The sequence below is a fragment of the Triticum aestivum genome, chromosome 5D (assembly GCF_018294505.1).
Source record: "Triticum aestivum cultivar Chinese Spring chromosome 5D, IWGSC CS RefSeq v2.1, whole genome shotgun sequence".
NCBI classification, from domain to species: Eukaryota; Viridiplantae; Streptophyta; class Magnoliopsida; order Poales; family Poaceae; genus Triticum; species Triticum aestivum.
In genome coordinates this window covers 437,198,806-437,210,200 of record NC_057808.1, presented here as the reverse complement: position 1 = coordinate 437,210,200, position 11,395 = coordinate 437,198,806, and the positions used below count along the sequence as shown (strand labels likewise).

General features: G+C 46.1%; 4 protein-coding genes and 1 pseudogene across 4 annotated transcripts; 4 read left to right on the top strand and 1 right to left on the bottom strand.

Moving 5' to 3' along the window:
* Positions 1 to 239: 239 nt before the first annotated feature.
* On the bottom strand, positions 240 to 3,701 carry LOC123122467 (auxin-responsive protein SAUR36). Its single transcript, XM_044542667.1, has 3 exons — positions 2,433 to 3,701; positions 883 to 1,314; positions 240 to 796 (listed from the first exon to the last, which is right to left on the bottom strand). Exon 1 carries the CDS (start codon positions 3,466 to 3,468, stop codon positions 3,007 to 3,009), a length of 462 nt encoding a protein of 153 aa, XP_044398602.1. The 5' UTR covers positions 3,469 to 3,701; the 3' UTR covers positions 240 to 796; positions 883 to 1,314; positions 2,433 to 3,006.
* LOC123122469 (auxin-responsive protein SAUR36-like) lies at positions 743 to 1,481 on the top strand. The gene has a single exon (XM_044542669.1). It carries the CDS (start codon positions 825 to 827, stop codon positions 1,254 to 1,256), a length of 432 nt encoding a protein of 143 aa, XP_044398604.1. The 5' UTR covers positions 743 to 824; the 3' UTR covers positions 1,257 to 1,481.
* LOC123122466 (uncharacterized) lies at positions 3,701 to 5,403 on the top strand (annotated as a pseudogene).
* Positions 5,404 to 6,893: 1,490 nt separating this feature from the next.
* Positions 6,894 to 7,409, top strand: LOC123122468 (auxin-responsive protein SAUR36-like). The gene has a single exon (XM_044542668.1). It carries the CDS (start codon positions 6,960 to 6,962, stop codon positions 7,407 to 7,409), a length of 450 nt encoding a protein of 149 aa, XP_044398603.1. The 5' UTR covers positions 6,894 to 6,959.
* Positions 7,410 to 10,013: 2,604 nt separating this feature from the next.
* LOC123122470 (auxin-responsive protein SAUR36-like) lies at positions 10,014 to 10,436 on the top strand. Its single transcript, XM_044542670.1, has one exon. It carries the CDS (start codon positions 10,014 to 10,016, stop codon positions 10,434 to 10,436), a length of 423 nt encoding a protein of 140 aa, XP_044398605.1.
* The last annotated feature ends 959 nt before the right edge of the window (positions 10,437 to 11,395 follow it).

Below are 11,395 nucleotides of genomic sequence, written 5' to 3'. Positions count from 1 at the left end.
CCGAGGTACCTCAGGGGCACCTAGAAGCGCGCCCCATCAGCGCAACATGCAGTGCTACGTATGCCTACCTGCAACTGCAAGCGTGAAGCCAGCCAAGATGATATCAAATCAGCTTGCTTAATGCCTGATTAGTTAACTAGGATGCGTGCAAGGCTTCATGGGAACCACATGAACAAATACTCCCTCTGTAACAGCCCTACAAGGCAAGAATGGGCTGTAAACATGTGACATGCCGGAAATTGAACACATCAAAGTGCTAGGCCGAGCACGAGCTTTTCAGCTGAATGTTCACAGAGAATAGATTGATCAGGTGCATGAACAATGAACATTATGATGACAGTCCAATCAACAGAAGCACATCAATATATAGCATATAATTGATCAGTGCTCACCGAAATTGTTCAGTCCCTGAATCTGGAACCCATTGTTGTATTCCTCGCACGTTGCCAGTAGCCATGTTTCCGACACACCTCTTGTTGGCTACGCGGTTCGGTATGGCAGCCGCGAATGATAAGAAAGCAGACCCATGCCTAACAATTGCAACTATAGGCTCCAGCATACACCAAACATTTGGCCCCACCGCAATCAAATCCAAATTAATCATGCTGCATGCACCGATCCCATGGCCTTGTCCCCTGCCAACTTTTCTCAATGACAAGCACAGTTCACCGTCAAGACGTCCTTCCCCTGGCCTATAAATTCAGCAAGCAGCTCAGCTCAACACCATCACTTCTTCATCCGCTCATCCACCAACTGAGCACTGCAACATCCATAGCTCACTTCTTCAGATCTCCAGCTGAAAATTCAAAGACCGAGAATCAACTATGGTCGGTGCCAAGAGACTTGCTCAATTGGCAAAGAAGTGCCAGAGGGTGGACGCACTTGGGAGGAAGAGGCTCACAGTGTTGGCCAAACAAGATCAAGACTGCTGCAATTCAGTACCGGCCAGGGGCCACTGTGTCATGTACACAGATGATGGGAGGCGTTTCGAGGTCCCATTGGAGTACCTTGGCACGACGATCTTTGGCGAGCTCCTGAGGATGTCCCAGGAGGAGTTTGGCTTTGCGATCGATGGCAAGATCACACTGCCCTGTGATGCTGCAGTGATGGAGTATGCCATATGCTTGCTAAGGAGAAATGCCTTCACCGAGGTCGAGGTCGAGAGTGCATTCCTGAGTTCTATGGTGGCGTCTTGCCACTACATGGGCTGTGAGATGCCTACTGTCGGAGCCAGCAACCAGATTTGTTGTTTGTAGCTTCTGAAGAACATGCATGAAGAGGCCCTGATGCTGTCTTCTGTCTTGTGTAGTTTGCCTGGATGGTGTAAGATAGTTAGCCAACAGACACTAGGAGCAGAAAAATTGTATATATAGCAATGCAACAAAGCAGTATTATGGCCACCAGCAGTATGCATTCTTCTCTTACATTTCAGTTTTGTACAAGTGTATAATATACCAACAATGGTTGCTATTATTTTTAGACATCGGTAGTCCCATCCTGCTCCGCAGAGAATACACAACAAGTTTCCATACAATCTACTACTCCCTCCGTTCCATGGTTTTAGTTCCATTTGAACTAAAATCATGACAAGAATTATGGAACGGAGGGAGTATCATCTAAGCCAGCACATTAAAAAGATTAAAAAGTTGTGAATTGAGAAATGACCAGGTGGTACAGGAGCAATTCCAATGATGAATCCTCTGGAAAATTATACCATCCAATCCAATAAGAAATTAAGTATGATAACAATCACAAAATGGAATAGAAAGAAGGGTTTACTCCACAGGTTTTAATGGGTATAAGGCAGATTTTAATTCTTGGGGTAAAAGCATGTGATGGTTAACTGTCAAGCAAGAAGTGCCTGTTTGCAGCTCCTAATGTTTATGTGGTTAGTATTTGTTAGTAAAGTAGTTTGACATGGATAGAAGGGGAATGGAAAATGTGCTTCTCTTTATGTTTATGAAATCGTTGGCATTCTTCCCACCTCCACTTGAGAAATTGCTATGTAACGAATGTAGCAGGAACATGTTAACCCAGCACCTTAAGTCAAAATTTCTGATTTTCTGTTGCACCTTTTTAGAAAGAAAAAAATGTATTCAATTTGCATAAAAAGTAATGAAGAGATACCCTCTTTTATTTGCCAATAAACATTATGTTATTACACAGTACGTTCATTTTAAGTGTTTATCAACTATTTGGGTAATGCATACAAACAGAAGATAAAAAAGCAGAGCATCAGAGATATGTATGATATCCTAATTTCTTCAGAAAGGTGAACACTTTATATCCAAATTAAACTTGAATTATTTGGTTTCTTGAATTACATAAAGTAGATCAACTTGCTCATCTTTCCTGTAACTAAAGAGCTAAACTAACCAAATTTGATTGCTTTGCTACCGGTTGGAGAGATTATTCCAGTCTGGAATTCTCACCGGAGTATGGAGGAGGTGCTCGAGCAAGCAAGACGCCACCGAGCACACGCACGCACAGGCTAGCTGTGCATCAGACATCACACGCAAGCAGCAGTGGAAGCATCCATCTATGAGGCAGTAGAGGCAGGTCTATGTGGAGCGCGTTCTCTGGAAAATCTTATAAACGGCTCACACAATGTCAAATTCTCAATCCGATGGTCCTCGCTACAGGTAGGAAAGGCAGTTCACTGATCGTTCATCTCTCCCCTTCGCCGGTGCTGTTGCCGAGTTCCATCATTCACATCCCCTCCTTTTAGCCGCTGCACCCACAATTCACCCTCCAAACTTTGAGCAGAATGTTAAAGGATGTGTCAAATAATCCATTTTTTCCCAGAAAAATTGTCTCTTTTGTGTCATTTCCTGTGATGATCGAATCTTATATCAGACTACAGATCTCCTCAATCCTAACCAAAACAGTATTTCAGAAACTAAGCTAGTACTCCCTCTGTCCCAAAATAAATGTCTCAACTCTAGTACAACTTTGTACTAAAATTAGTACAAAGTTGAGATACTTATTTTGGGACGGAGGGAATAGCTAAGTACAAAGAGCAAACTGATGGGTGATTCCCATTGATGGGGCCATGCAACTAGCATTGTAGTTGTGACAGTGCCCAGCAATGGAGCTCAAGAATGCCTTCTCGACCTCCTCGGAGGCCTCTCTCCTGACCAGGCACAAGACGTACACCATTACCATGGCGTCGCAGGGCAGCATGATCCTGCCTCCGTCGCCGCCACTCGCGAAGCCAAACTCCTCCTCAGACATCCTCAGGAGCTCAGCGAACACCGTCGTCCCGAGGTACGCCAGAGGGACCTCGAACCGTGCTCCATTGGTGGTGTACATCATGCAGTGGCCCTCATCAGCAGCCACAGATGATGCTGTACTGCAGCATTCATCATCGGCCGTGTCTGAGGCATGCTGACAGCGGGCACTGGCTCCGGCTGCCAACATCCGTTGGCACTTCTTGGCCAGCTGAGCAAGCTTCTTTGGATGGATCATGGCTGGCTAAATTTCACTTTGGCTCTGGAAGTCTGAATGTGTGTTGTAGATTGTGATGTTGCTTGCACATGAGATGAAGAAGCTGTGTTGAGCAGGCCATGGATTTATAGTAGAACGTACAACAAAGAGGGCTCGGGGAAGTGCATATGCGTGTAGGTTGTGTGTAGCTATCAGTGAGGGCGTTGGGTGGAAGTAGCTGCAGAAAATGTGATGAATGTGCTCAGTCTGAAATGTGCTTGTGGCTAGAGAGCCCCATGGGGTCCTCGTGCTCGTGCCATTTCCCCAGGAAACCGATCACCATGGCTGTGCAAGTGGGACGTCCAGCGCAAGCTCCAGCAAGTGGCAAACACTTGGCCCCAGCAGACCTGATCCAGATCACATCACGGCACCTCCAAAACTGCAACAGCGCATGTGCCATACACAAGGCATTGTCTCCTGCCAAACCATCACACACTACACCATATGTGGGTACTCCTTCACTCTTGAGCTATAAATCCATGGCTAGTGACCACCAAACACCACCACTTCATCCACAGATAAAGGCATTCCAACCTCCAACTAGCAGAAGAATTTCTCCAGTTCCAGAAACACAAGAAACTACCATGATGAGTGCCACGACACTCGCTCGGCTGGCCAAGAAGTGGCAGAGGGTGGCGGCTATCGGGAGGAAGAGGCTCACCTGGTCGCCATCAATGTCCACAGAAGAAACCAGAAGGTCGTGCGGCACGTCATGCTCGTCAGTGGCCGGCAAGGGCCACTGCGTCGTGTACGCTGCCGATGGTGCAAGGTTCGAGGTACCCATTGTGTTCCTTGAAACGACCATCTTCGGCGAGCTCTTGAGGATGTCCCAGGAGGAGTTCGGCTTCGCAGGAGTATGCCATGTGCTTGCTCAGGAGAAGCGCCTCCGCAGACATGGAGGCCGCATTCCTCAACACCATGGCGATGCCATGCCACTATCATGTGGCCCAACATTTGGGAGTTGGCCAGCATTTCGGTGTCTGCTGCTCCTGATTACCATCTGCAGAGATATAGGAAAATAGACTAAGGAAAACAGTTTATGTGTAGCATTTTGATCTTTCTAGCATAGAAGCAATCAAGGAAGATGGACAGTAGTTAGAGAAATTACTCTTTCAATGTATGCATATACTTTGTTTCAAAAATAAATGATTAATCACTGTTTTTTAGGACCTAAGCATTAAGGGTCGACAAAAAAATGCAATTAAATGGCCTCAGACACAAGTTATTACAAAGAAAGTTTAGGTTGGGCAGGTAAGTCCTAGCAGATGGATTAGGGAGGTGACCTTTGGACAAAGGCTACTGCAAGTTGTTCAACTGATGACAAATTCATCGAATTATACTCGAGTCAGGACCAGCAAACCTACTAGCGTTCAGAAATCGGGTCTGTCATGCAGTATAAGCTAACCATGATTTGTACTTGGCAAATAAATTTTCATGCTATGTTCGTGTCATGGATGTCCTCATCAGGATGCTCACTTTCCCAAAAGAAACACCAACATGGAACTAATGACAAGCCCTTGGATAGGTTCAAGGCTGTGACCTAGAAACCCTCAACTGCCCAGCTAAATGCAAGGAAGATACTGGAAAATGGCTGACACATGCTATGCTAGAAACCATGCAGACCGTGGGTGGACAATGAGATATGGAGCTGCCCAGCAACTTGCCAGATCTGTAGCAATCAAAGCACTGTTAAACTAACAAACACCTAACATACAGCTGCAGTTGTAAGTGCAAAGACACACCCAAAAGCAATGAAGTGAACTCCGCATCTGCCTATGAAAGGCTCCTGGACCATCATGTGCCATGTCCCCTCTGATGCTAGCTTTTCACCAAAGTGTGGTGAGCTGACGAGAATCCGTGAAGCCAACGCAGAGCAGTCTCCAGCACATGAGGAATGGAGATCCGGAATTGGCCACTTCCGGCAGTGACATGGTGAAAGCTGCTATTACTACCTCTAACCAGAACTTATGAACTGCTCAACCCACCTCCATCTGGGACACGCAGTCTCAATCCGAGGTTTCTAGTTGGAGGTAGGAACAGCAGTTCTTTTTTTTAGTAAAGGAACAGCAGTTTGTTCATTGTCCATCAATCCTCTCATCCCCAACCCCTTCGCAGCGCCATCACCGAGTTCAGCCACTTGACCACAAACTTTAAGTCCATGGTTTCTTTCTACTTCCTTCACTAGTATATATGAACTATGTTCAAGGATGTGTCAGACAATCCAATTTCTCCCAAAAAATTTGTCTCTTTGTATCATTTCCTGTGATCATTGAATCTTACATGAGGCTCTCTACAAAGCTCCTATCAGTCCTAATTAAAAAATATTTCAGAAGCTAAGCTAGTAGCTGAGTACAAAGAGCAAACTGATGGCCAAATCCCATTGATTGTGCCATGCAGCTAGCATTGTAGTTGTGGCAGTGCCCAACAATGGAGCTCAAGAACGCCCTCTCGACCTCCTCAGGGGCCTCTCTCCTGACCAGGCACAAGATATATTCCATCACACTGGCATCACAAAGCAGCATAATCCTGCCTCCATCACTGCTGCTCGCGAAGCCAAACTCCTCCTCGGACATCCTCAGGAGCTCGGCGAAGACCGCCGTCCCAAGGTACGCCAGAGGGACCTCGAACCGGGTTCCGTCAGTGGTGTACATCACGCAGTGGCCCTCATCGGCAACCACAGATGACACTGTGCTGCAACACTCGTCGGCCATGTCTGAGGCATGCCGACGGCGGGCACCGGCTCTGGCCGCCAACATCCGCTGACACTTCTTGGCCAGCTGAGCAAGCTTCTTTGGATGGATCATGGTTGAGTCGGATGTGCTCCCGGCTGGCTAAATTTCACTTTGGCTCTGGAAGTCTGAAGTTGTGTTGTAGATTGTGATGCTGCTTGAGATGAGATGAAGTTTGTGCTGAGCAGGCCACAGATTTATAGTAGAAGGAAGAAAGGACTCAGGGCGGTGCATATTCGTGTGGGTAGTGTGTAGCTATCAGCAAGAGCGTTGGGAAGGGGACAATGCCATGCGTGCTCTGTGTGCAATGTTGTTGGAATTAGCTGCAGACACCAACAACGTGATGATGATTTTGATGAGAGTTCCAAGCACCATCCATGTCTGAAATGCGCTTCTGGTTAGAGAACCACATGGGGTCCTCGTGCTTGTGCCATTCCCTAGCAAACCGATCACCACGGCTCTGCAGGCGAGATGTCCAGCGCAAGCTCCGGCATGTGCCAAACACTTGGCCCCAGCAGACCTGATCCAGATCACACCACGGCACCTCCAAAACCGCAGCACTGCACGTACCCTACCCATTGCATACCATCACAGTCCATCGTGTGGGCGCCAACTTTACCCTTGAGCTATAAATCCATGGCTAAATGCCCTCCTAACACCACCACTTCATCCAAAGACAAAAGGCATTCCAGCCTCCAACTAGCAGAAGAATTTCTCCAGTTTCCAGAAACACAAGAAACTACCATGATGAGTGCCAAGAACCTCGCTCAGCTGGCCAAGAAGTGGCAGAGGGTGGTGGCTATGGGGAGGAAGAGGCTCACCTCATCAACATCAGGGGGGGAAACCGGAGGGCCATGTGGCACGTCGTGCTCACCTGTGGCTGGCAAGGGCCACTTCGTCGTGTACACTACCGACGGTGCGAGGTTCGAGGTACCGCTTGTGTTCCTCGGCACGACCGTCTTCGACGAGCTCTTGAGGATGTCCCCAGAGGAGTTCGGCTTCACAGGCGTTGACGGTGACAGAATCACGCTGCCCTGTGACGCATCAATGATGGAGTATGCCCTGTGTTTGCTCAGGAGAAGTGCGTCCTCAGATATGGAGGCCGCGTTCCTCAACACCATGGCAATGCCATGCCACTATCATGCAGAGCCACATCTCGGAGTTAGCCAGCATAATGGTGTTTGCAGCTCCTGATTACCATCTGCAGAGATATAGGAAAATAGATTAAGGAAAACACTTTTTGTGTAAGCATTTTGATCTTGCTGGCAAAGAAGCAATCAAGGAAGATGGACCGTAGTTAGAGACAATGTTCTTTCAATGTATGCATATACTTTGTTCCAAAGATAAATGACCGATCACAGTTTTTTAGGGCCTAAGCAGTAAGCATCGACAAATTCCTTTCCAATTGTATCCTCAGACCCAAAATATTATGAAGAAAGTTGTTCAACCGACAACCCATGATAGAATATTTGCAGCTGGAGATGGGATGTGACCTTTTGGACAAAGGCTACTGCAAGTTGTTCAACTGATGATAAAATCACCAAATGTTCAAAAATCGGGTATATCCTGCAGAATAAGCTCATCAAGATTTGTGCTTGGCAAAACAAAATTGCATGCTATGTTTGTGTCATGGAAGTCAAAGTAAATCATCAGGCAAGGCCAGGTTCATTGTCTAAAATAGACTAACAAATAAGCCTTGCATTGTGACTTACATTACATCACTTCCTCAAAAGATATACCAAAGCGAAACAATCACAAGTCACTGGATAGATTCAAGGATGTGTGGCCTGGAAACCCTCAAATGCCCAGCTAAATGCAAGATACCGGAAAATGGCTGACACATGCTATGCTAGAAACCATGCAGACCATGGGTGGACAATGAGATATGGAACTTCCCAGCAACCTGCCAGATCTGAAGCAATCAAATCACTGTTAAACCAGCAAACATCTAACATGCAGCTGCAACTGTAAGTGCAAAGTAGACACCCGAAAGCAGTGAAGTGAACTCCGCATCTGCCTGTGAAAGGCTCCCGGACCATCATGTGCTGTGTCCCTTATGACGCTAGCTCTGTACCTCACCTAATTGCAATCACGCAGTTGAAGCAAAGGCACAGATATAGGTCATCAGAACATTAAAGTGATTGTTTTTGAATCAGCATATCTTCCAATATCTTGATATAGAGTGCTGAACAAAAAGGAGCACGTCCCTAAATACTGGACCCCGGATGGTTGCAAAATGCATCTACCGAGTTAAGCATCAAGGACTGTACTACTGTAGTATGCATCTGAGTGCCTAGCAAGTAGTCCACTACCTTTGCCTATACAGAAAGCCATGGCCAAGCAAAATCTGATCTGAATCTGGCTGCTGCCCCTTACAGCCACCATTGCATGCACCAAGCTCATGGCCTTGTCCCCTGCCAAATGCAAATTAGTCATATGTATGTGCCTATATATTCATGGGCTACATAGTAGTACACCACCACTTCATCAACAAACTCAGAGATAAAGAATTTCTGAGCAACATACCTCAGAACCAAGAACACACAAGCATGGCCATTATCTGAATATCACTGCTTCCCTTGGGAGCCACCATTGCACTCACCAAGCTCATGGCCTTCTCACCTGCCAAACACTATTAATGTGCAGGCAAAGCACCAGAACCACACTGGCTGAGGTACGGCACGGACATGTTGCCTGCTGACCGACTAGTCCCTTCTTCCCTCCAAGCAAAAAGAGAATCAAATTTGAGACTAGTCCTTTCGCTGCCTTTTTGCACTGACAGGTGCAACCCACTTCACCAGCCTCCCCCTGTGGCCCCCTCCAGTCCCATCTTTCCGTCGCCTGCAAATTCAGTCAATGGAACAGATTAACTGCACCATGTCTACCAAAAAAATGATATCTAAAAATACATACAAGTTCAGAGCCAAAAGGAGAATTAGTACACATGTGTGTCATGACATTCTTAATTAGAGAGAGGTTTCCTTTTCAGGATTATCTGTATTTAGTCCAAAAAGTTGTGCCTGAGAAACCCAACTATGACTGGAAACATCACATTGAAATTGTTATGCATGAATACGGAACCCCAGAGTCAACTCAACACACATCAGAGACATCTGCTTCAGCTTGAAATAAGTATACAGTGGTCTGATTCTAGCCATATGCTCCTGTACCCAAAAGAAATAGAAGGCAAGAATGAACAGTAAACGTGTGGCATGCCGGATATCAAACGGATGATCTGCTAGACCGAGCATGCTTTTCGACTGAATGTCAACAGAAAATAGATTGATCAGGTGCATGAACAATGCACGTTACAATGTCAAGTATCTGCCAGGAGAAAGCACAGAGGTAGCCTAATCGATCAGGGCTTACCGAAACTGTTCGATCCCTGAATCTGGAAGCCATCACTGTCCCCTCCTAGCACATTGCCAAAAGCCCTGTTCTCGACATGTCTATTGTTCGCTACACGGCTTGGTATGGCATCCACGAATGATAAGAAAGCGGACCAATGCCTAACAGTTACGATATAGGCTCCAGCATACACCAAACATTTGGCCCCACAGCAATCTAATCCAAACTAATCATGTTGCAACGCTGCATGCACCGATCCCATGGCCTTGTCCCCTGCCAACTTTTCTCAATGACAAGCACAGTTCACTGTCAAGATGTCCTTCCCCTGGCCTATAAATTCAGCAAGCGTCTAGCTCAACACCATCACCTCTTCATCAGCTCATCCACCAACTGAGCACTGCAACATCCATATCACACACTTCAAATTCTCACAAAGATAGAGAGCCAACCATGGCCAGTGCCAAAAGACTTGCGCAATTGGCAAATAAGTGGAGGGTTGAAGCACTTGGGAGGAAGAGGCTCACAATGTCAGCCAAAGAAGACCGAGACTGCTGCAGTTCTATACCGGCCAAGGGCCACTGTGTCATGTACACAGCCGATGGGAGGCGTTTCAAGGTCCCGTTGGAGTACCTCAGCACGATGGTCTTCGGCGAGCTCCTGAGGATGTCTCAGGAGGAATTTGGCTTTGCAAGCGATGGGAAGATCACACTGCCTTGTGATGCCGGAGTGATGGAGTATGTCATGTCCCTGCTTAGGAGAAACACCTCTGCCGGCGTCGAGAGTACATTGCTGAGCTCTATGGTGACATCTTGCCACTACACCGGCCATATGATGCCTACTGTTGGAGCTAGTCAACAAATTTGTTGTTTGTAGCTTCTGAAGAATATGAATGCAGAGACCCTGATGTTGCCTTCTGTTTTTTTGTAGTTTGCCTGGATAGTGTAAGATAGTTAGATAAGAAACACTAGGAGATGTTTTCAGTATGTATTCATAAAAGCAACAAAGCAGCATTCTGGCAACTAGCAATTGCAGGCTTGCAGCCATACTTCTCTTGCATTTTAGTTGCATACAACTGTCCAGTGACCCAACAAGGTTGCAAGTATTTTTAGATGTTGGTAGTTTCATACTGCTGCTAGGAGAATTCGCAAGAAGTTTCTATACAACCTATATCATCCAAGTCAGACAATAAAAATGATCTACAAAATTGTTAATTGGTAAAAAGACAAGGTGGAAGAGCAGCCATTTTCAATGGTGAACTCTCAGGGGGGAAATATAAGGCATGCAAAAACTAGGATAAAAACACAAAATGAACAGAAAGCAGGTTTATTTATGAGTATAAGGCAGCCCACAAAACTTTAAAGAAGGTAGTAGGAACTAGGCCTGAAAGACGTGCAATAACAAGTGTATCGTATCGGTGCAAGGATTTGGTACATGTCTGTTACTCACAATCTGCAGACATGCAGCTGGTTGAAGCACCAAAGGAAGGTGCATAGAAAGAGCTAAGGAATAGCTTCCACATGTTAGTCTGGTAGGTATGACACTGGTTTGGTTCTAGTCATGTACTCCATGTGAGATATGAAATGCAAGAAGAAACAGCCACCATGTAAGATGCTGAAAATCAATCAGACCACATGCTAAACCAGCACAAGCTTTCAAATGGATGTTCATAACTCCTGTCAAATGGATGTTCATAACTCCTGTTAGAGATCCATGAAGCACTTTGTCGATCTCAGGGGCCACTCTATAAACTTCTTATCATTAGGATATAATCAAGCAAAAAAAAAAACGAATTATACCTCTTTGCACTCCTGTTAGAGACCAAAGCAAGCAAG

Bases quoted from the DNA above. Each gene is read 5' to 3' on its own strand.
- LOC123122469 (XM_044542669.1), top strand. From the start codon at position 825: ATGGTCGGTGCCAAGAGACTTGCTCAATTGGCAAAGAAGTGCCAGAGG.
- LOC123122467 (XM_044542667.1), bottom strand. From the start codon at position 3,468: ATGATCCATCCAAAGAAGCTTGCTCAGCTGGCCAAGAAGTGCCAACGG.
- LOC123122468 (XM_044542668.1), top strand. From the start codon at position 6,960: ATGATGAGTGCCAAGAACCTCGCTCAGCTGGCCAAGAAGTGGCAGAGG.
- LOC123122470 (XM_044542670.1), top strand. From the start codon at position 10,014: ATGGCCAGTGCCAAAAGACTTGCGCAATTGGCAAATAAGTGGAGGGTT.